Source organism: Ambystoma mexicanum, chromosome 4q, assembly GCF_040938575.1.
Source record: "Ambystoma mexicanum isolate Mex_15411 chromosome 4q, UKY_AmexF1_1, whole genome shotgun sequence".
Lineage (NCBI taxonomy): Eukaryota > Metazoa > Chordata > Amphibia > Caudata > Ambystomatidae > Ambystoma > Ambystoma mexicanum.
Genome location: NC_090928.1, coordinates 1,128,742,547 through 1,128,767,367, shown reverse-complemented (window position 1 = coordinate 1,128,767,367; position 24,821 = coordinate 1,128,742,547). Strand labels below are relative to the sequence as shown.

The 24,821-nt window shown below is 46.1% G+C and overlaps 1 protein-coding gene across 1 annotated transcript in view; it reads left to right on the top strand.

Annotated features, from left to right (window-relative positions):
* The window catches only part of DNAH14 (dynein axonemal heavy chain 14), a 2,000,441-nt gene that overhangs the window by 219,124 nt on the left and 1,756,496 nt on the right, over nt 1-24,821 (top strand). The window contains exons 7-9 of the mRNA XM_069608705.1: nt 14,135-14,247; nt 18,643-18,705; nt 23,502-23,643. Coding sequence (XP_069464806.1) covers nt 14,135-14,247; nt 18,643-18,705; nt 23,502-23,643 — 318 coding nt within the window. The remainder of the gene's footprint in view (nt 1-14,134; nt 14,248-18,642; nt 18,706-23,501; nt 23,644-24,821) is intronic.

Below are 24,821 nucleotides of genomic sequence, written 5' to 3'. Positions count from 1 at the left end.
GTCCCCAAAAGCAGTATGAGACACACACAAGGAGCAAGGTGGTTCTGCTGTTTATTATAACAATGGCAGGGATGGGTCTCGGATCGTACGCGTCCCATGAGACTGTCACTCTTAGTGGGGCTCGCAGGCCCTTTTTACAGCAGTAGGACACGCTATCCGCGTCACCTGGGAAAGTTAGCAAAAAACCTATCGCCACTCTGGATTGGTTCCCCGAGTGGTAGGGTTAGTATAGGTAGCATATTGAAAAGGATATTAGTGGGTAAGGATGGGTCAGGTGGTACACTTGGGTTGTCCCTAATAGTTGTTACTTTAGAATCGTTACAAGAGGACCCGTGGTGATTGTCTTACACTAATGGCGTCAGTGATGAGCCCCCCCTGTGTTCTGATTGGTTCTCCCGCGAGCCCCCAAGCCTGGGACCATCGTCGTTCCCAGCTCGCGGTGTACCTGTCATTAGCAACAATGTGTGACTATGTGTTTGTGCAGGCAACGGACAGGTCTGCTCATAGGCTTGTGAGCGGGTCATTCCCATCGCTGTAGGTGTCCATCTTGCCGCTTCGTTGTTGCAACCTGTGTCCCAGACGTGGGACCCAGGCGGCTTCCTGCCTTGTGAGCCTGGCACCTTGTCAGTTCGGCTTGGTCACGTGTGGAGAGACCGTAGCTGGAGCAGAATTATGAGCATTAGATTTGTATTTCGCTTCTGTGGGCTTGGCATTTTACAGGTATAACCTTAGCGCTGGGCTCGCGGCATGCCAGTTGCAACATCGTGGCCTTGGCTGTGAGCTCTTGCTGGGGGCTCGTTCTGCATGGTCAGCACTTGTACTGTTGTTCTGAGAGGATTTTCATGGCAAGGCTCTTGCCTGGGTGACTCTTGCTTGCGGCCTACCCGGGCCTAGTACATGAGTGGCGGTACATAATCCATGGTATGGGGGTCTCGGGTTGACAGGGCATCACAAGCAGCATTAGATATACATGATGGTGTCGTCATATGGGTGGGTGGCGGGAGAAGCGTCAGCAAGCATATACACGAGCTCTTCAGGCGTCTTGCGTTTCTGCGGTATTGTGAAAAGGCCTATGGGAAAAATAACGATACACATCAGTGGGTGTGTCCGTCACCTACGTCATAGCACTGTGTATGTTCTTCGTGTAAGTTGGTGTGTGAGTAACCAGTGTGCATGGTGGCACGTGTGTTCTTGGCAGTTGGCTATGTCATTATGGCATCTCTAACGATGTGGATACTTGTGGCTATTGTTCTTAGTCAAGCTCATCCATGTCGCAGGCGTCGGCTTGAGCCGGGCGGGCTGGTGCGGGGCATATGTGTAAGTTTCTGAACCAGGGTGTTTTGTCATCTGGTAAATAGACAAACTCGTCTCGTGGGGGGTGTCTGGGTCGTGATCCTCTTGGCCATGGTCTGATGAGATTGGGGGGAGGGTGTTGTCCCATTCTCCCACTTCACTGCAAGTCTGGGTCCTCCGGGGTCATCGTGGAAGCGGGTCCCACGGCAGGCAGGGTGCAATCGACATTACCCACTGCCTCAATTGCCACCCGGCAATCGAGCTCCTCCTCGAAGAGGAAGTCGTCCAACCCGGCTAAGCTGCGGGAGAAACCCGAGATGCTGCAGGCAGAGGAGAAGAAAGCTGAGCTGCCCAAGAAGGCCCAGGCGGCACAAGGAAAGTCTTCATCGACGATAGAGCTGGTGGTGGCTGCTCTTTTGAAAGCTAAAGGGGCTGACCCTGAGAGGGTAACTCGCACAGTGCTGAAGATATCCCTCCCTCCAAGGCGAGAAGCCAAAGTGGTGACTTTGATGAGGTCTGCCGGCCCCCTGGAGAAGGGGGACACCCCCTCCGAACCTGGTTCCAGCCCCTCAGGGTGGAAAAAAGGGGGCAGGGCAAGGAGGCTCTGGATCAGTCCCAGGCCAGAGCTCAAGTCATGGACATTTCATCCACAGAGGAAGAGGAATCTGGAGTCCCTGCACACGGTCCACGCGGACGTGGAAGAGGGCGACGAAGGCGCAGGGCCCAGCGTTCTGATCATGCCAGCTCCGCCAAGGAATGTGTCTCCAGACATCATATCAACCCTCCACACCTTGGTGTTGGAGATCCAGAAGATGATGCCATAAGAGCCTATTCCAACGGTCCCCCAGGCCACCAATCAATTGCCTATGAAGAAAAGAAAGCACCTTTTCAGCCTCCACACCCGCGTTGGGTCCCATCTTCACTGGCATACCCAGACACGGGGACGGATTCGGCCACGATGACAGACAACAATATCGTTGGAGCGTGCAGCGGGTCCCCGCAGCCCAGGGCGTCCCCACCGGAATGAGGTGGGATCGTTCCATTCTATGATCGCTAAAGCCTCCGGGCTGTTCCTGCTTGTGCCCGAGGAGACCAGGAAGGAGGGTTTCCTGTACAACAGGAATACAATTATGGTGGTACCCATCCTGGATGACGTGTGGGGGGAGGGCCGGTGCTTCTTGAAGAACCCTTGCACAGCTCCAGCTATGAGAGATAGGCTGGAGAAGAAGTACCGTGTACCGGAATCCTCACCCAAGTTCCTGAGGTCGCAACCATCGCCATATTCATGGTTTCGGTGACCGCGAGGAAGCAGTCAGCTAACCCGCCTTCGTCTTCCGTCCCTCCAGACAGTGAGTGCAAGAAGTTGGAAGTCATTAGGAGGAAGGTAATCTACACCGTGGCATCCACCATGAAGGCGGCCAACGCACTGGCGATCCTAGCCAGGTACTTCAAGGAGCTGTGGTACTAGCTGGGGCCTATTCTGGAGTTCCTCCCCAACAACAAGAGGATGGAGGCGATCGCCTTCTTCCGGAGGGAGAGAGAGCATCAGATCACGCCATTACAGTGACGCTGGACGTTACCGACACAGGGTTCCGCCATATGGAAAACAGTGTCTGCCTTCGTCATCAAGGCTGGATGAAGGCCACGAATTTCCCTCAGGTGGTTCAAATGAAGCTATTGTACGTGCCTTTCGACAGGGATAACCTTTTCGGAAAGGCCGTCGTCGAGTTCTTGCGGGCCGTCAAGGCAGATACAGAGATGGCTCATGCCCTAGGCATGCTCCAACAGCACCGCTGTTCCATTCCTTCTTCCAGAGGAAAGTCGGGAAGGTCGTCAAATGTTTCCTCCTCCTTGTACTGTCAGCCATCCAGATCCCAGGCCTACTGAGGAGGTTGTCAGTGTTGTCATCGCCAGAAAGGCAGGATGCTGATGCCGAAGCAAGCCTGAAATGACCAAGATGTCAGTCCCCCACCCGTGCACCCTGGTGGGAGGCTGGCTGACGAGGTTAGTCAGCGAGTGGGAAAAGATCACCAGCACCAGATGGGTGCTGGACGCTCTCGCCGAAGGACATAACTTGGAATTTCAGCACTGGTATGATATAATATGATAGGTTATTTATAACATGCTTAATACCCAGAGGTTTCTAAGCGTGGACCTGGGGATCGAACCAGTGTTGCCCCGTGTCATCTTGCTTCCAAGACAAGCACGTTACCCCTGAGCTATCCTCCCGAGATATCTGTGGGTCCCGCTGGTGGCCCGTCCGGAGCAACACGTCCCTCAACGCTTGGAGGAAGTACAGCCCATGCTGTGAAAAGGGGCGATCTAGCTGGTTCCCCACAGACTGCAGGACTCCGGAGTCTACTCCAGATACTTTTTGGTAAGAAAGAAGACGGGGGGGAAGGGGACTGGAGGCCCATTCTAGACCTGCAACGTCTAAACAAGTACCTCAAGTCTAAAAAATTCAGGATGGTCACATTGTAGCACATGCTCGGCCAACTGGAAAGCGGGGATTTCTGGACATCACTGGACCTGGAAGCTACCTACTTCCACGTCCCCATTCACAGGAAATGCAAGTTTCTACGCTTCGTAGTGCAGGGAAAGCACTACCAATTCAAGGCCCTACCCTTCGGCTTAACGTTAACCCCCAGAGTGTTCACAAAGTTCTTGGCACTGGTGGTGGCCCATCTGCATCTATGGGGGATTCACATATACCGGTACCTCGACGACTGGCTCATTTGGGCCCCCTTGCAGGAGTTGGCTGTTAGACACATGGAGGCAGCCATCAAGCTGCTGACGGATCTGGGATTCTTTATCAATTACCCAATGTCCTGCTTGACACCATTGCAGAACGCGCGGTGCCTATAAACCAGGCTCCATACAGTGTCCTGTCTAGAATCAGAAGAGAGGGTAGCGGCCATTCATGGGAAGGTGCAGCGGCCGTTGCTGATGAAGACGGCCACGGTGCGAACCATCAAGTCGTTGCTTGGCATGATGTCATCCTGTATTTACTTCATCCGGCTCTGCAGGTTACAGATGCAACCTCTTCAGGAGTTCCTAGATGCTTGCTTGGTTCAGTTGTCCGGAAACTTCGTGGACAAGATCACTCTAGATGAGTTTCATCGGGTGATAAGTTGGTGGGGCGTCCGCTCCAACATCGCCCATGTCACAGGGTTTCAGAACCCTCCATTCCAGGAGACGGTCACACAGGACGCATCCCTGGAAGACTGTTGAGCCCACACAAGACGTCTTCACGCCAGAGGCCAGTGGCTGCCAGAGGAGAAGGATCTCCATATCAACATTTTGGAGCAGCGGGCAGTGTTCTGAACCCTAAAGTTGTTCCTTCTGTTCCTGAAGGGCAAAGTGGTGAGGATCGTCACGGACAACACCACCACAATGTTCTTCATCAGGAAACAAGGGGGCACTCGCTCCCCGGCCCTCTCCAAGGAAGGAACTGGGGCACTGGGCAGTCGGACAAGAAATGTTCCTCATTTCCCTTTACCTAGCAGGAGTCAAGAACACCATTGCAAACTCCCTCAGCAGGGAGTTGTGCTCCATCAACGAGTGGGAACTTTGGCAGAACCAAGTAGACCACATCTTCACCAAGTGGGGCAGGCCCCAGATCGACCTGTTTGCGACGGCGGCGAACTCCAAATGCCAGAAGTTCGCCAGCAGATTCCATCAGCCGAGGAGCTTGGGGGACATCTTCTCCTTTCCGTGGGAAGTCATGTTCCTGTATGCATTTCCCCTGTTGCCTCTCCTGATACCACACTCGGACAGTGTCGGTGCAGGAAGATACTCACCGCCCCAGCATGGCTGAGGCAGATTTGGTACCCGGACTTTCTCAGCCTGTCAGCGCCGCCACTGATCAAGCTACCAGCAGTCTTGGATCATCTCTCCAGAGAAGGAGGTGCAATCCTGCATCACAGCCAAGGATCACTCAACCTGAGGGCTTGGCTCCTGCAGCCCTAGAGTTTGGAGGGTATGAGTTGCCTCGGACTGCAGGGAGGTCCTCGCAAAGGCCAGGGCATCATCGACTCTGAAGTGCTATCGTCACAAGCGGAAGCATTTTGCTACATGGTGACAGTCGCAGAAGATTACCCCTCTGAGGGTCACGGCCCCGCAGATTCTTCCGTACTTGATATCCTTGGGAACGCCGGACTGGCGCATGCCTCTACCAAGGTACATCTGGCGACTATCTCCTGCTACACCGGGTCTCCAAAAAGATCTTCACTTTGATCTCATTGACTCATCAAGGAGTTCCTCAAAGGAATGTTTCAATCTTTCCCGCCGGTGAAGGCTCCTGCCCTGGCGTGGAAACTCAACATGGTGCTGACAAGGCTCATGGGGATCCCCTTCGAGCCTATGCATCAGGGCCCTCTCAAGTCAACTGCCTTCCTCGTGGCCATCACCTCTGCCAGGAGGGTAGGTGAGATACAGGCCCAGTCCTGCAAACAGCTATTCCTGACTTTCCATGAATCAAAGGTGGTGCTGTGGATGCACTCCTCCATGCCGAAGGTTCTGTTGGAATTCCACTTGAACAAACTTTTGATGTTACCTGTTTTTTTCCCGAAAACCTTTGTCTCCGGCTGAGAGGGCTTTGCGCTCGCTGGACGTTGCTCGTGCCCTGAAGTTCTTCGTGGAATGCACAAAGAGTTTTCGTAAGACTTCACAGCTGTTCATGAACTTTGGTCCTGTGAACCATGGGAAGGCTTTGTCTAAGGCTTCCATCTCAAGGTGGTTCTCCAACTGCATCATGCACTGTCATCGGTTGGCGAACCGACCACGGCCCAGCCGTCCGAGAGCCCATTCCACCAGAGCAACTGTTGCGACAACGGCATTCCTGTCCGGTGTGCCCCTGCTGGACATCTGCAGGCTGCTACGTGGAGGTCCACGCACACCTTCACAACGTTCTTCTGCGTCGACAGGGATTCCAGGGAGGAGCCCAGAGATGGCCAAGCAGTGCTACGCAACCTGGTCCCTTGAGGTGAGTCTGTTCGGTTCCATGTGATAATATCGGCGGGAAAATATCGCCATCCAAAAATTTCGCTATATTTGTGCGGCAATATTGCCCCATGGAACCTGCAGGGGACACCCCCGCAACCCCCATATATTTTAAAAGGGAGCGGGGGACACCCCCGCAACCCCTCATCCATTTACCCCATAAATTATCCCCACCAAAAAGATCGCCTATGGCCGTTCCTGACGACCATATGTACGGCCATATTTTTGGTGGAGATAATATTACCTGATACCATCTGTTCCAGAGGTAAGAGTGAATTGCCTCTGTTAAGCCTTGACACTTCCCATGGTTGTGTAATGTTGTACTGCTGTGTATTCATTATTCATGAGCATCTGAATCCATGCCAGAACCCATGCTGGAGAAGGAACACGTTACTTACCTGTAACTATTATTGTCCATCATGGGTCTGGCATGGATTCACATGCGAACCCTCCCTCCGTGACCTCTGCAGCTCTTCTTGGTTATACTGCCACTTTACATGCTTAACAAATCTGAAGATGGCTGCCAGAGGAGGGGCTTAGGGAGAGGGCTGTCATTGGCTGGCGGCAGTATGACCCAGAGGACAGTGATTGGTATATGGGCGAAATACAGTTTTGTAAGTGAAAGTGAAACTGTATTCATGAACATGTGAATACATGCCAGACCCATGCTGGAGACAAATAGTTACAGGTAAGTAACTTGTTCCTACTGCCTGGTCTTTTCTCGTATCGACTACTGTTCTTCTCTTCTTTTTGGCCTCCATGCCTCACATCTTCTTCTTCTCCGATCTGTTTATAATTCTTTGATTCGTCTTCTCTTTACTTTTTCGATCCTCTATCACATCTGCTTTACTGTCTTTTTCACTGCTTCCCTTTAAATCACGTCTTCTCAACCTTTTTCTTTCTATTGTTTTAAATGTACTCATGGCTTGGCTCCTCATCTTTCTTCGCTAGGATCTTTCTATTCCCTCTCTGACTCTCTGATCACAGAATATGCTTCTACTCACTGTCCCCAACCCCCCCCCCCCCTGTGCTCGGTCGAAAGCGGTAGAATAATCCACATAAGACAAATATAATGTTTTCCCATTTCTTTTCCTGGTTCACAATCTCAGTTAGTACAGTGCAATGGGCTTCAGAACCAGCATGGGTACATTGGACAATATACTGGCCAATGTACCCATGCCGATTCTGAAGACCATTTGTTGGCGTGACAGAGGTTTGTTATGTGCAGCCCAACCATTTATCTTATTTAATAACCAAGTGGCAAATATTTTAGAACAGACATCAGTCATAGCCATCATACGATAGTGTGCTAGGTCCAATGGTGAACCCTTTTTATACACAGATATAAATATGGCTTCTCGCCAGCTGCTTCTTTCCATTCCTGCCATATTGATGTAAATAATTCTGGGGCCCATCTAGTTGCGTCATGTTTTATAACAGAATAAAACAGGCCGTCTAGGCGTGGTGCCCGTGAAGCTTTCAGTAATGTCACCCAGGTCAAACAGGAAATTATATCGGTATTTGTTCTTCAATAGTGTTCAAGGTAATTTCACTATAATACACTTTGCCAATAAAACTCTCCCATACTTTCGCTGCTATGGGTTGAATCATTTTTCGGGTCCTTGTGCGAGATATATTGGCGATAAGTGCCATATTTCTTTACTGTCCTTGGATCTAAACATATTGAACAGCAATCTCCAATTAACATTCATGACATCTTGCTTATATAATCTCAGCACATTTTTATATTTTGTTCTAATAGTTATGATCATCTTATTTTTTTCAGTCCCACTAGACAAAACAGATGTTCTACGTATATCTCCCCTATACAATCTTTTCTTTTTCATTATAGTCATGTCATATATATTAGGGTGACTTTACCCATTGGCCAGAGCTGCTGTAGATTTCATAGCCTGTACCAAGACCTCTCCCATGGTTGTGACTATTTCCAGGTTTCCCATATGAATTATATCGTTAGGATTTGAGGCACTTTTTAACTTATATTTGGTGTTTATATCCCTTATATCTAACTTCAAGATTGTATGGTCACTTAAGGCAGCCTGGACATAAATTAATTGTTGTATCCATATCTGCACAATACCATTAGTGACTATATAATCCACTCGAGTGGAGACCTTTCCATTGGACCATGCATCCCAGTCATTTCCATCGTGTTGGCTTATAGGGTTCAGGTAGTTAAGGCACCTCCCTCCTAAACATTCTAACCATTTTCTTTTTCGTTTCCCTTTGTATTGTTCTCCTAGAGGTATTATTACATATCTTATATATTTCACTGAGTTCATCGTCACCATCTACCTCTTCCATAGCTACTTGATGCCAAAATGAGTTTAAATCTCCTACTAATAATATTCCTGCTTTCGGGTGGTCACGAATCCATAATTGGATTGTACATTCTACATATTTCACAATTTCAGTAGTATTCAATCCTCCGGGTGGATCATATGCATTAATAACAAGTCATTTTCCTAATGGTTCCAGACCAGTTATTCAAACAGTTAGTGCAAAAGAACAGTAACCCGATTTACAATATTCCGATATCTTGTATCCATACTACACCCTTATACATAAGCCTCAAGCAGGGCGGCCTGCTCCTTTAGTGCTTGCAAACCATTGAATAATGGTCTTTCCACCTATAGCAATATTACTACATAAATGAGTCACTTGGAGAGCAAATCTTTCACAATCTGTTGTAATAACCGTTCCCTCAATGCTTGTAAAGGACCTATACATCTGGTGTTACAAGATAAAATAGTTATACAGTTGTTTATATCGGCATTTTATTCATTGTGGTGTCTCAAACATTCTGTAGTCCACCTTTCAACAATCTTGTTCTTTATGCTGGCCTCTCTTTTGTTGGTACGTACATGTAGAAAGCGGAGCCTTTCCTTTGGAAAACCATGACTTACACTCTTATTTGAAAGTATTATGTTCTCCTCCAACACATTGTTTACTGTGAAGTCATAACCCATTTCAATAGTAGAGCAGATGATATAGCAATTAGGTCAGTTATTATTGAGGAAACTAATTCCACTATGGCCCAGTTATCTGTACTATATAAGTGGGGTAATTCCACAAGCACTATATCAGCAGGTGTAATCCCAGACAAGCGGGGAACATGAGACACCCTTTTTCGATAATATTTTATAGTTTTTCCCAAATTATCGCTGCTGCTCGACATCCAGTCCCGGTCTTGGTAAAGCTCTTCTTGATTTTTTCAATTTTTTGCAGGCTGGTCGTTGTTAGATCCTAGCCCATGCTCTGTCAGGTAGAACTCCCCTTCCTGTGGCGGTTCAGTGCTTTCTCCTCTACTCCTTCCTATATGCTTGGGAGTTGATCATTTTCTTTCTCATCATTATCCATCCCAGTCTGTCTTCTAGTACCATTTTTGGAGTTATGTTATTGATTCTACTATAGCGTGCTATCACCGGAAGTTATCCTGGTGTTGGGAGCAGAGAGAAAACAAAAAAAAGAAAGAAAGGATGAGTGAAAAGTCAAACAAAGACTCAATGTGGGAAGAGAAATATTTTGATCAGTTTCCTAACTAGTAAAAATTCCTCAGTTAACCTGAGGGGAAGGAAATTCCAGAAGCGGGAGGGCGCCACCTAAAAAGGCACGACCACACACCTTGGCCTTCACTGTGGAGTTGTTCTCTTTGTTTACTTTAGACCATTAATTTCTACGGTGTACTCTATCCTTATCCGTAGCTATTGATCTCTTTTCATTTATAACATTTCTCCCCACCTGGTTACTGGTTCTTTCCCACCCTCTTCTAAGGGTCTTGTAGTTATTTATTGCTTTGAACCATTGATCCAAAGGGCCTCTAATTTGGGGGCCATTGTATGAATCACTGTTTATGTTAACCGTTTCAATCACTTGCAGATCGTATTACGATTTGGTATTCATACATGTGATGTCACTAATGTTCATTATTGCCACTGAACACCCATTTCTTTTATTTGTTTTTTTGTCTGCCCTTTTCTGCTCTTTGTCCTTCTATGTCCATCTCCTGTTTCGTTTCCTTCAAGTTCTTTTCCATCTCCCATATGTCGGAGTATCCTCACTTTCATTCAGGATGGTTGAAATTACAGACCGAGCACACTTGATTGTTGCATATGCTAACTGGGGAGTTGATTTGACAATTCATTTGTGCCAGTTCTGGTTGTTCTTTAAAATAAAATTCTCCCAAATCAGCACATATAAGAGATGTCTTTTCCTGCTCATTATTTTCCAGTATTATGTCAAAATTTTTAGCCACAGTCATATTGAGGTCCCTATGTTATTTCATTGGCGATGAGCATAACCAAAACACTGCTTCGAGGGTAGATGATATGGCATCCAGCCCAGTATCCAGGTTGGGAGTATTATGTGATTTAAAAGAAGAGCTGACCAGGGTATCGTTTTCTTGGCTAGAAAAAGTAGTATCCGCCATCTCTACAATGCAGAGAGATTCATTCCAATGAAGTTTTCAGAATGTTCCAATGGGTTACTTTTCCGTTTAGGCAATGAGGATGGTATGCCCAAAGAATCTCTACTAAGGTCATAACAGAGATTCAATGATGAATTATCATCCACCTCTGTATTTCATATGTGATTCTCTGTCTGTGGTATTATTCCGGTTCCTTTGCTAAGCATCAAACTTTCATTATTTCCATCTTGTCTTGTAGAAAACAAAACAGCCATTTTTGCTTGCTGTGACCCCTCCATATGCCCACTTTTAGGGAGGCCTTAACATTGTCAGGTCTCTCACTTCTATCTTGTGCTATGTCCACAAGTAGTGAGGAGGGGGAATCTGGAATTTGAATGCGTCTGTTTTTTCTATTTCGTGGCATATGAATGTAATTGGGGAAGCATATTTAATCAGGCCCTCAGTGGGTCTTTAATTACACTGTTAAGATCTTATCCCAAACACAATGATTATCAACACTGCACACGTACCTCTTCCCAGCAAGCTGATTCATTAAACTGCCGACTCCGCAACCACCTGTCACAACACTATGTACAGGTTCTATAGCCTTGTCGCAAGGCACCAAAGCACATTCCAAACGCGCACACTGGCGCGTGTCGGTATGGTTAAGAGTGCGTAGTCAAGGTAACACAGCAGAGCGCAGAGCAGGGCGCTGCTATGTGCAAGTAGTAGATGGTAGAAAAATTGATACAATTCCACAAGCAGTGTATCCAGCCAGAAACAAGTTCCAATTTCCTTGTTAAAGTGAGGAAAACAGCTGTCGGCAAGCATCACGGGAAACAAGGCCCACTCCAAACACACTCACTGGCGCAATGTAATAATTTCAGTCTGACAAGTCTAATAAGCATCTGGGGAGAGGGAAATTCCTGCTGGTAACAGTTAAGGGTATTGTGATGAAGTCCGATGTTGGTGATTGGCAATTGAACTGGATTGATCTTGTAGCGTGTGCCACTGCCTGCTTCTTGATACAGGCCCTGGAGCAGGTATGCAAAGGATCTCTAGTCCATCACCAGCCAAAACATCATAGCCTGATCTAGGACTGTTGATGACCTTTTACTGTCCATGTCTGGGCGGCCTGAAGACATTCCTAAAGGAGTGCAGCTTAATGGGTATGCTTCAAAGAGATACAGTTAGTAAGCAGGACCCCCTCCGCCACCCAAAGGGGGCTAAGTGTAGATCACAGGGCCTGATCGAACAAATGAAAACATATCTCTGTAGACCCCATCACCTGTGCAGGAAAACTCCTGCCTTATGGTCAGGAAACGCCTTATGTATGTCCTGAAACATTTGGTATTCACAGTAACCAGGGAGTCTCCAAACCTGGTCAGAGAGGACACACTGAGGGAAATGGGCCTGATACATTACAGAAGAAGTTTACTAACAGTGTTGTAGAAACCAGCATGTGTGACAAACAACTGAGAGTTGGCACATCAGAACTTTCAGGCTGTGGTTCCACTCCCTAGGGTGTCCATGGAGTACAGCTATAGAGGGCTGGTTTTAGAGGAGACATTCCACAGCAATCATGAAGTGTGCAGACCTGGAATGACGCGAACGGCTGAGCAAAAAAGGGAATCCCTTTTGTCCCCCCCACATGCAGCGAGGATCTTTGGAACCTTTAGAGTGTTAGTGACCCCTATGGGAACACATGCAAGCCAAGATGGTGGCCCATGTATCAGTAAGTGCTGTGTAACATAATAATCCACTTGCCAGAAATTACCAGCTTGAAGGTTTGTCGTTCCCTGATGGGAGAGCCAATCCTGCCACCCAATCCCAAGACCTTAGAGAGAAACCGAGGAGTGGAAAAGCATTAAGAAGAGAAAAGGAGCAGCAAAGAGAACTTGAGGAAAAGGGAGTTGAGCTGAAGGGTTCTAGCTGAAAAAAATAATGAGGAGACAGGGGGAAAAGACAAAGGAGAGAGTGGAGGAGCTGCCGGGAGAGCAAATAGTTGAACGGTTGATTGTCAGGAGGGAGGAGGAAAAGACGAAAGGGATAGAGAATAAACCGACTACTGTATAGGAAAATATTGAGTAAAAATGAGGAGTGAGAAACAGTAAGAGAGAAAGGAGGTGTAAACCAGAAAGGAAAAATGGGGGAAGTAATAAGGACGACAAGATGGCCAAGAACAAATATAACAAGGGACAAGGTGGGTTGAGGCCAGGGTCTTTGAGAAAACCATAGCCTGGTCGATGTTTTGCATTCGATCAGGTCCTGAAAAGTTTGCCAAGGGGGTAAAGCCTTAGATACCTAGTGCACAAGAAGATTTTGAAAAATAATTGCGGAGTGTCTGATGCGTGGCCGACGTCTAGACAACCCAAGGCACAAGAGGTGGTGACGCTGGTACAAACTAGCAGAACTGTGACATCCTGGCATAATTGGTGAAAGCTGAACAAGCCACTTAAATAGCCAAGAAAGTAGTGTGGGCCACTTAAAATCCCGAGATTGTGAATGGCTTTATGATGGCTAGGAATACAGCGTGGTGTAATGGAGAGAGGGAAAGACGGAGAATCACGGTTCTGTAGAGTAATCCGACTTCTTTGTGTCAGTCCTACTGCCAAAAGCCCAAAATCTGCATGTCTTACCTTTTTATGTAAGTGGTTCTGTTCCCAAAAAAACATTCCTGACTGTTTCCCCTAGTGATGACAATTGATTTAATAAGATTATTATTGCAGCTGATAGTGGCCTTAGGGTTTTGATCCCTTTAAAGACTTGCTAGCCTAAACCCAGACTCTGTTTAGATGCCCAGAGGAAATACCACTGGACTCTACCAAACATCATTTTCCGTCTCTTAACTACTGTGTGCCATTGGGGTTTCTTTATAAACAACAGTCTCTATACATGCATTATATGTGTAATAAGTAAGTCACAACTGGAAACTAAACTTTGATTGCTCAGTTTGTATGATAGAGAAAATAAAGGCATTCAACCTATCAGCCAATAATGAATAGTATTCCTTGCAAGGTGTGTGTAGTGAGGATATAGGAAGACGCAACCCACATTTCTGATGATCCAAACATAATTGTCAGTAAAGCCGACATTCTACGGCCTTCATCCCAGCTGTTTAGGGTCCTTGCTTTCTTAATCCTATTTGGCAATACATTATCAGTGATTGGTACCAAAGTCTTAAGTGTTAGCAGGAAAACTGAACTTCAAAGAGCTGTGCCTAGTACAAATATAATGTGTTCAATGAGCTCCAGGATTACTTCTGCTTCAGTCTATTGTCAGTGTAATTAGAAATAGAAAACCAGGCGCCATGCTAATGTGTCTCGACCCCAACCTCCCCGTTAATGCCACTGTTCCAAGGCTTGTGTCACTGCAGCCAGAATGACTCCAAGCATCTCTTCTTTGGATCTTTAGATCACGGCTGGACTGCAGACTGGTGCCATGGAACTCCTACCTGTCATGGAGTGGTTTGAAGAAAGGCGTCTTTACCACAAGATTTGTAATTTAAAGATCTTCACCCAGTTCAGGTAAGTTAGAAGGTACAACGCCTCATGGAAGCCTCTGCCCAGCACCCACATAGATAAGGTGAGGGCAGTCTATGTTAAATTAAGATTTTCAGTTGATTGTACAACACTTTTTTAACAGCAGCCACAACTAATGTGCAGAAGCATTTTGTGCATGCCAAATGTTATGCAATGTATTTTGAATGTATGACATGAGAGGTCCTCAATGTATGTCTCATTTGACTTCTCATAGAGCGGTTTTCTAGCATGGTCACTTAAACGGGTGTCACCATTACACTGCAGAGTTTACACAGAGCTAGTTAAATGGTATACATGGAATGCTTAAGGATAGTCCCACCTTGTGTATAGTGTATAAAATGCTACTAATGTAGGTTTGCCCACATTATATGCCCCACTGCAGTCCTATGGCGTACTGGTCCACTTTGTAGTACGTACTTTGTCATGCAAAGCACCGAATCATGGGACTGTTCTGACTTCTGTTGTAAGGTTTGTCTGATCTAAACTCCTCACCTTTATTTTTAGCCGCATTAACTACCTCAGACCCAGTCGGGCTTTGGTGATCATTGCCCCCAACGCAACCCTTTCACAGGGGCCTCTGCCAGTGCTAACAGGGCCTCTGCCAGGGCTAACCGCTGTTATCACAGAAGCCTTCCCGGTTGAGTTGGTTAAGGCTTTTAGCACCTTGTGCCATCATCAGGAGTTGATAATGTTATTTTAATAGAAAATTGTAACTATGTGTACAGCACATGGCTGATTTCCTATAAGAAACAAAGTAAACCAAAATGGCTGCATTTGAACTAGAAACAGGATGTTTCTGTTTCTAGTGCTAGCAGCATGCAGCGGGTACGCTGCTCCATAGCGGGAGCAGGCTGTGGGCACATAAGGGGGGAACAGGACAGGAGGAGGGGAAGAGGTGGGAAGGGCTCGAGTTATGGCTCGGGGGCACACAGAGCCAGGGGACTTCTGGTTTTCTGTTGGTACTCTTGTTCAGAGAGGAATTGCCATAGCATTTCTGTGCTGGACTGCCCATGTGGGCGGGACAAAGACTGATATGCAAATGGATATTTCCCGTCTGTGAAAGGTACAGTGAGCAAAAAGCAGATGGCTGCGAACTCTCAATGTTGTTAACAACCACTAAACAGGTTATCATGCCTTGTTTTTCCGAGAGAGGGGTGCCTGCTACCTTTGACTTCTGGTTTTCCCAGGGGGTGCCAGCACCCCCCCAAAAAGTCCCATTGAAAGTATAAGGACTCTTACGCTAGTGGCTTTTCCCGGTACGCAGATGACCTTTTATGGGGGGGGAGCTGGCACTGGAGCACCCGCGTACTCAGCACCCCTGCTCAGGGCAAGGAGTGGGAAAGGGTCTTGGAGTACCAAAAACATGGTGGAACTGGGGAGTGGCACCGGATAAAGGAGTGGAATGTAGCCTTGCACCTTTGGTGTATAATTTTTTTAATGACTTTCAAATCCTTTATTTTCAAGCACTTGGGGGCAGCCATTTAATATAAGCTGAATCAGTTTCATGTGTGAAGGCTAAGGCTGTGCTCTCGCAGCAGCAATGCAGCAAAAGCCACCTACTGGGAGCTTAATGTGCAAGGAGTGGGAAAGGGTCTTGGAGTACCAAAAACATGGTGGAACTGGGGAGTGGCACCGGATAAAGGAGTGGAATGTAGCCTTGCACCTTTGGTGTATAATTTTTTTAATGACTTTCAAATCCTTTATTTTCAAGCACTTGGGGGCAGCCATTTAATATAAGCTGAATCAGTTTCATGTGTGAAGGCTAAGGCTGTGCTCTCGCAGCAGCAATGCAGCAAAAGCCACCTACTGGGAGCTTTTGCTTATTGCTGCCAGAGAGCAGAGCAAGTTTTAACATGCAGGCTGCAGCAGCCTAATGTCGCCGCAGGAGCACAGCACAACTCAGTTTGAAAAAACGCAACTCAAAACATGCACAGTGCTGTTGAATAAAAAGCCTGGACAGGATAACAATATTTGGCCCTTGCGGCAATCTCCTTTTTTCTATGGCCAATCACCTCAGTTTGTTTGCTGACCCAAAACAGATTGTGGAGCCCAGGAAACGGCATGCCTGAACACTGCTGCTTCCAGGCGCATGTGTGGCATTTCCATTAAAAAAAATCTCACCTTCCGAGCATTGATGATCATCTTCCTGATCACCTCCTTTGTGTAACGCTTGCCCGTCAAGCAACGGCTGCATTTAAACGTTGGCTCTGGTTATCCGCGGTACATCACAGTAGGCATCTGTGCCCTTGGAGACCAGGGCCTCAAGCGCCAGCTTCGGCTTCTCACTGTAGAACTGTGGCTTTGACTAGCTCGACCGGCAGTTCACATTGTTGTTATCAAGACCCTGGACCTGAGAGAGTGCCATTGTGCCCTTCTTCCTCCAATCAGAATACCACCAAACACCAAGCCACAGCTCTATAGGAAATACTCTATCCTCAGACACCAGGCCTTCCCACAACAGTCTTCTGATGCATTTCTCTTAACGCTGAATTCTCCTTTTCAGTAACTAATAGGCTGCCCCTTTTAGCACGACAGCTGTTCTGAAACCGGGGCAGCGATGAACATCTTCACTTTTTGCAGATTAGCGCACGATGGTACCCCGCTGCTTGGGTCTCCTTGGCATGTCCATTTTTTCATGAGAAGTCACAGTCGATCATAAAACAGAGATTTCATACTGTGGGGATATTATGGGAGCGGTAGTTAAACTCACTAGGCTATCCATGCACAAGGGCACAGCAACACTTCCATGCTGCACCCTATAGAGGAAGGACACAGGTTAAGGTGGGAAAGGCCACATGTTCCTTTAACCCATGTGCACAGTATGCAGATAGCTTGCAGGAAGCCCACCATGGACAGTGAAGTATGTGTTCATAAAACATATGCAAAAAACGGGAGTGGGCCGAAGCCAACATCCATCCCGACTGCAAAGAGTGAAGCCAAGTCCTTCGCTTGCACAGTGCTAGCTAGCTCGTCTTTAGTTTGGAGTTGCCGATGCGGGGTTCCCCGATATACCTTTGTATCTCGGTAGCCCATGGAGTATTACTAGGAGCTCTTGTTTGCCTAGTAATACCGTTTTTGTAGCAATAAAGGGAATAAACCTTCAAATCCATGGATCTCTTGCAGTCATGCTCCTGCTACTCCTGACAGGAATAATATTTAAATCTACTTTTACCTCAATTGAGAGCCCTTGCTCTCTTTAAAACAGGGTAAGATGTTTGGGATTTGAGCCTGGTGCACCATGCAATGATGATCAGGTAAGAGGGGAGCTAATGGGACGCAGCAGGACCTTATGTACCATCTACAACTCCCCATTTCTTCCTCCATAAAACTAAATGTGTGGGTACCAAATGACAGTGAAGGAGCCCATGGGGACAGAGTAGGAGACATGGATCCAGGCGCCATGTAGTGATTCTTGTCCAAGCTGTTCTCTGTGGATATGACCCCACCTGCCCAATCCTAGGGGCTCCTGAGGAGGCAGGGTTGCTGGTGGTGCTGAGGTCCAATAAGTGCCCATGCCCTTTTATGGACGCCTGTTGTGCCAAAGTCCAGCTTCCATTATAACAGAAGAAATGGTGGTCACAAAAAAATAAAATATGCAGGCTAGTGAGATGGGAGAAAGAGGAAGGCTCACCTTGCTTTCTGTGCCTAGAGACTCCAGCTACACTACATTGATGAGGCCCAATGAGTCAGATATGTGTTCGAGGGTACCTATTACATATAGTAGTTCCGCTAGGGACTAGTTTATCTCAATCGTCTTTCACGGTTGATATTGTCTGTAGATTCACATGCAAATTAGCCTGCCTTCCGTTTTGGAAAGTTCTCCAGTATTCTTTCTTCTTCTAAAGAAAGCCAAAACGGTGCCAGCATGTTGGCGTTTTCTATATCTTACATTGTCAATGGTGCCTAAACAAGATGGCTCCCTCCGATAAGGCCCAAATGCTAAAGGTTTTCCTAGACATAACTTCTGATAGGATGGAATAGTTGAAGCATCCAAGAGTTCAATACTGGGGAACTACTGTTACAGATCAGCAACATGTTTATCTCCCGCTTCTGCCATCGCCCTATGCCTGATCCTGCTCCAGTTTGCCAAACATGGCAGAGCTTCAAAAGAAAATTCTGCTTCCAGTGCTAAGATTGTTTTACTTTAGGCACAAACACATATTGATGCAATGAGATTCCAACCATGAGTCTCTGCGGATATAAAACGCACACACGACGTCTGATACTTACCATTCAGTAATTCTGCTTTCTGGTTCTCAGCATTGCACATTTGGCTCTTTTAGTCATTCCTTAAAGTTCATGCACTGACCAGGAAGTATTTGTGAATTGACCATTCAGAGGCTAGAAGACTTTCATTTGTGCATTTGACCTCTCTTTTAGAATGTGGAAGGCTTTTGCTGTCTGGAAATCGAATGTGCACAGATCCAAGACAGACCACAGCAAGTACGTATGTTTATTCCTTAATATCCAGGCACTGAATTACATTCGGATTGATATGTGCAAAAATGAATGAGCCCGTCTACTGAGAAAGAACATGGCCAAATAAACTGTTCTAAGGGATAGTTGGCTCTCCTCATGGGGTTCTCCTCTGTGACAGGCACAGTGAGCTAAAGCATGGTTATAGACCCTCCTGATTGGGAACCATCCCATAGACCATGGTATTTGGCCGTGGTTGTTCTCAGTAGATGGGGCTCCACCATTTTTGAAAATCATTGTTGATATTATTTTTGTCCCTTACAAGTTGCAGTAGTAAGAAAAGTGAAGCTGTTGTGCATGCTGATTTAATTTTGTTTTAATTGTTCAGTGTCATGAAGGTCCTGGTTATAGGCTTGGGGATGAGATGTTGAGTGACTGTAGGATCCGGAGGCGGCCACATGCTTCGTGATAAGGGACCTGGGGGGGAATATGGATCCTCCAAGCTCACCAGTCCATCCCTAGCCATGTATGCATGGCAGCAAATTCAGCTTACAATAAGACTTTTTTGCCAACACAGGGGAAGATATTGAGTAATGGGAGGTAGTTGAACACTGCATGGGACCCACTACAGATAATGGTCGGCAGGCCACAGAATGACACTATGGAAGCTTGGTTCATTGAAAAACAGAGTTTCAATAATGATGCTTGCAGGGTAACTAATAAGCCCCATTTGTTAGGACTCACATGGCCCTGCTCATGGCAGGATATGTAAATGTTAGAGATGTAGAATAGCTGAGACACCAACCCTCTTGGACAGCTATAGGAATGTAAGCTCCTCAGAGAATAGTTGCAAGATGGCTCTGCATTATTTGTAGCCTCAACTAGCAGAACCTTGTGTTGGTCCACTAGCCATAGCCAATTCCGTTCAACCTGGGAAATCTGTAATTCGCATTACCTGCACCCCATCCCGCTATAAGCACAGGCAGTCAAATTGGCACCCAAATACTCCTTCCCTTGTCAGGCTCCTATGATGAAGACTCCCTCAGGCACAACAAAGTGTACACAACTATCCAGGCATGGATGGCCACAAACCGTTTGTCTGAATGTCAAGACCGAGATCTTACTGGTAGGCTCTCCCGCTATGCGACAGAAGCTCAGTCCCCAGTACACCGCCTTCAGTATAGATGGAATCCAGATCCTGAAGGCGTCTTTCTGGATCCCTCCCTATCGCTCAACATACAAGTGAGTGTGGTGGCCTCTTCGGCAGCTTACACCGCCAAACTTCCTGTCCACTGAGACCTGTCTAACTACTGCAAGAGCAATCACTGGGGCTAGATTGGACTCCTGCAATGTCCTCTTTGCCAGGACCTCAAAACGGAACACCAATAAGTTACAGATAATTCAAAACCACTCTCTCTCCGAGCAGCCTTAAACATTCCCACAAGAGACCTCATCACTGCTGCTAGAAAAAAGGTGCACTGGCTACCTATTAGAGAAAGGATTATCTTCAAAACTTGTCTTTTACCCACCGATGCCTGAGCAACACTGCTCCCACAATACCTTGCTAAGAAAATTGTCAGATCTACGTCCAGCAGAGCGCTTAGGTCTATCCATGCACATCGGCTGTTCCAGCACAAAGTGAAAAGAGCCAAAGGAGGTGGGGTGAACTTCCCCTCAGTGGCCACGTACCAATTTAACGCCCTCCCTCCTGAACTAAGAGCAGAGGATTCCCACTGGGCCTTCCACAATAGCTCTGAAAACTTGGCTATTTGCCTAGCGGTGCTCTGCTAGAGAATAATGACTCACTACCGCAATAATCTGAGGACCCATTTCTGCTGAAACTTTTGTATCAATTAACTGGTTCGCAACAGCGCCCTGATGCCTCAGGGTTTGGGCGCTTTACAAATGTAAAAAATAAATAGTCACAGCAGATTCATCCTAAACAAATACCCATACGCGCCCAATCGGCTGGAAGATAAACAGAGAGCAAACAGGACAGAAGGGTAGTGTGGGAGTTAAAAGTACAGAGGGAGAAGCGTAGAGCATGGCTAGGAGGAGAGTGTAGAGGGGTTGGAGGAAGGGGAGGAGGAAGGGGAGGAGGAGGAAGTAGAGAGGGGGAGTGAGTGGAGTGGACAGGAGTGGGAGAGGACAAACAGCTGAGAAAAGGAAAAGTCCAGATTCACTAAAGAGGAAGCAAAGGAGAAGAAAAGAGAAAATTAGACTGAGGAAATTGAAAGAAGAATGGGGGAGCTAGATAAGAAGGGGGAGATGGGAGAGGAGGGCCAGAGACAGTGAAAAGTAGAAACAGTTGAAAGGAGAAAGAGGGAGCAGCAAGGGTGAAGAAGAGAGAGAGGACATTGTGGGGGGAACAAGTTGACAGTGAGGAGGAAGAGAGAGGGTCACAGAGAAGGACTCAAGAGGGGGGAGAGAGAAGAGAGCAGGAGAAAAGAGGGTAGGCTCAGGAGCAAGTGTCAGCTTTTTAAATCCCAGTTCTGAAAGAAATTGATAAGGCGATGCAGAAGCCTAGAGTTGTCATTCAAGACTCAGAGGGCCCAGCCATAATGCCTGCTTGGGTTACCAGGTGTGGAAGCCATTACCTTGGGGGTCTAACTAGTTGTAATGTTCAAAAGGAGTGTGGGAGCCCCTCTACTGAGAACAAAATGGGACAAATACCCTGTTCCATGGAATTTCTTCCACTCATGAGGGTCTACAACCACTGTTTTAGCTCACTGCACCCTTCACAGAGAAGAAATAACCATTTGCATATCGATCTTTGTCCCATTTACAAGGGAAGTCCAGCACGGAATTGCTCGGCAATTCTCTTCTGAACAAGAGTTCCATCAGCAACCTCAGACACGTGTTTCGGGCTTGTTGGGTCTGATGGTACTCTTGTTCAGAGGAGAATTACCTAGCATTTTGGTGCAGCACTGCCATTGTGGGTGTGACAAAAACTGAGTTGCAAATGGATATTTCTACTCTGTAAAGGGTGCAGTGAACTGAAATGTGGTTGTAGACCCTCCTGAGTGGAAGAAATTCCATAGAACAGGGTATTTGACCCACGTTCGTTCTCAGCAGAGGGGGCTCCCAGACTCATTTGTAAATTTGAAAAATGTGGGGTTTCACTCTAAGTAACCCAGTGTAATCCAGACGTGGACTCCTTGCTCACTATCCCTTAGAGAGGCTCAGCATCAACTCACTGAAAAGGCCCAACAATGCTGAAACATGTCTCTGGGGTTGCTGATGGTACTCTTGTTCAGAGAATTGCCTAGCGGTTCGGTGCGTGAATGCCCTTGTGGGTGAGACAAAGACTCATATGCAAATGGATTGTTCTCTTCTGTGAAGGGTGCAATGAACTAAAACGTGGTTGTAGACCCTCCAGAGTGGAAGACATTCCATAGAACAGGGTATTTGTAGTCGTAATGTTGCCCCCTGCCTGTCGTCATCAGAAAATCTGAGAATCCCAGGTGGGGGGGTTACCTTTTCTTTTGAGAATCCAGGTGGGGTAACGTGAATGCCAATTAAATTGACAACATCCAGGAACAACTCAAGAACACCAAAGAAATATCTGACACTACAAATCCCAGATACTGTGAGAGTTGCTGTCACGGAGGGGATCCGACCAAGGCGGAAGTGGGGCAAGGATTGAGCTCTACAAACCTACAGAAAATGGGGAAACATGGTGACACCCTAGCAGACATCCCGTGGGATCCTATTCAGAACCTAATCCATGTTGGTTGGTTGTAGGAATGAAGATTAGAAGTAAGGTTGTTGCTGAGTTTTAGTTACTGGTGATCCCCCTCTGTTTTAGCAGTAACTCATGTGGAAATTAAAACTCAAACAACAATATTCTTCTGATGTAATGAATGTTTAGTCTGCCCTAATCCGGTCAAAGAAATGATTCATAGTAGAAATGTTAATAGATGAATTAAGAACTTTTTAGACAATCCATGCTTACATGATGTTCTTTATTGGGTGCTGCTACTGTACCTGTTTGGTATACATTTAAGTTTTGAGCTTCATCCTTTATTCTGGGACTTTCCCAGATGTATCTATTACACCCCCTTATATGGTCACCTTTCCAAAAACAAATGTGTGTTGCTCCTAATTCCATGCAAATTGGGAGGTTCCGTGGCAATCTCCTTTCCACATTAACAAAGCTGCAGGAGTAGCATGGTGAGCAGAGGACAGTTGAAGACTTTTTACAATAATCTCTTCCACTAGTGCAATTTTCTAGCCATCCCAATCATCAATTACACTGTAAAGTTTTTTGTGGATTCCTTCTCTTTTACTTAACCAACCTGTTTTTGATAAACTTGCAAAGTGTAAAAATTGAGACATGCTTATTGTAAAAAATATGTTGTTACAAATATGTTTTTTGCAGTGTATTTCCTGCACAAATGCATACTTCATTTAACCCCCAAGTGTAAAATACACCCTTGTTTTTACTGGGAGATACATGCGAGTATCAAGGCCCCCTTTTGAAGGTGGTACAGTTTCAATCTCTGGAGTACACATCGGGGTTTTCAAGGAAGAATGTTTGAATCTGGGATAAAACAAAACAATATCATGGCAAGGGTTCAGATTGGGATGATCAAGAGACTTGAAAACCTTTCTCTATACATAAACCTGCCATTGGATGTCAACTATGTAGCTAATCCCAATAATGATATTGAACTTGATCTATTAGTTGTGCAGTAATAAGAGTCTGAAAGGTCATGCCACCATGATCCCCTGATATTATTACAGGCCAAATCAAAATGCTGCCAATCTGATTTCAAGGCCTATTGTATTTCTAAAGGTTTTCTCTCTGCAATTCTTTTTAGAAAGATGATGTGCCAGCAGCTTTTCTTTGTTGATCAGTTATTTCAAGGTTGTTTACGTTATGTTCAATCTGTTTCTGAGGATGCGATAAACATTGGTAATGACACCGCTGAGTCCAACGACCGTGCCATTGTTCTGGTGAAGGTGAGCATATGTGTAAACTCTTTTTTGCTGACATTTGATGGAGTGTCAAGGATTGGCAAAATTATGTTGATTTTGTCCAAGAGTGGACTAGTCAGATTTTGATGTTCTTTTGTTTTGCCGTGGCAACCACGCTGTAATATATTCATTTGTGTTATGGAGAGTGCTCCTGAATATGGTGGGATAATTCTCACTGAGTGATTGAGCAGTAAGTTGCTTTTGATTCTGGTGGGTGTTCCTCTGTCATATATTTTATACAAGAACAGGGTATAAACACAAGTTTTTCCATTTGCTGAAACACAACACAGATACATGTGAGGTCAGTGCTACTCTTTTTGAGGCCTGCTCTGCGTTCTCTACATTTTTGTTTTTGAACACGACAGTCGAGACCTGTAAAGGATTGTATATTTAACATGTGCAGTTAATGGAAGCCACGGATTAGTGTTGAATGTGGCCTGTTAATGCAATTCAGAAAGGCCGACCTACTTTTAACGTTACATTATGAATTAAAATTATCTGCTTACATTAGCAAAAGTACAAAACATCGAATAATGTAAACTCGTTTAATTTGCTTGGATAATTGATATGGCTGTATTATGAGAATGAGTGCAAGTGTCATTTTTTGTTTGTTATTGCAAACTCATTTACATATGGAGAAAAGGATTAGACCACTATTACTTGTATAAAATAGAATACCCGAAATGTAAACAATTCTTGTTTTATTTATAATCCCATCCTAACGTATAGGGAAAGCAAATAGTTATCTTTTGGGAGGAGGGTATTGCATATAAGGTTATGAAACTTGAGTGTTCACTTTAAATGTTTAGATAAGCCCATTCTAAAGTATAGGGCAAGCAAATAGTGGGCTAATGCTACTCCAGTGTTCACTTCAATGTTTACCTGAGCCAATACTACATTATAAGGAAAGCAAATGGGAGTCTAATAGGAACATGTACTGTGACACTCTAGCGAAACATTGGCTGTTCTAAGTCATGCGGTACAAGATAAGGGGCCTCATCACGACTTGGGCGGTAACGGTAACGCTATTAGCGCGGGCGGTATTAGCCCTACCGCCGAACTCCCCGGCGCTAATAGCGCCGGATCACAAGTTCGGCGGTAATGTCAATCCCCATTCCCCATTGAGCCCATTCGGGAATGCCCCATTCCCCATTGGGCTCAAT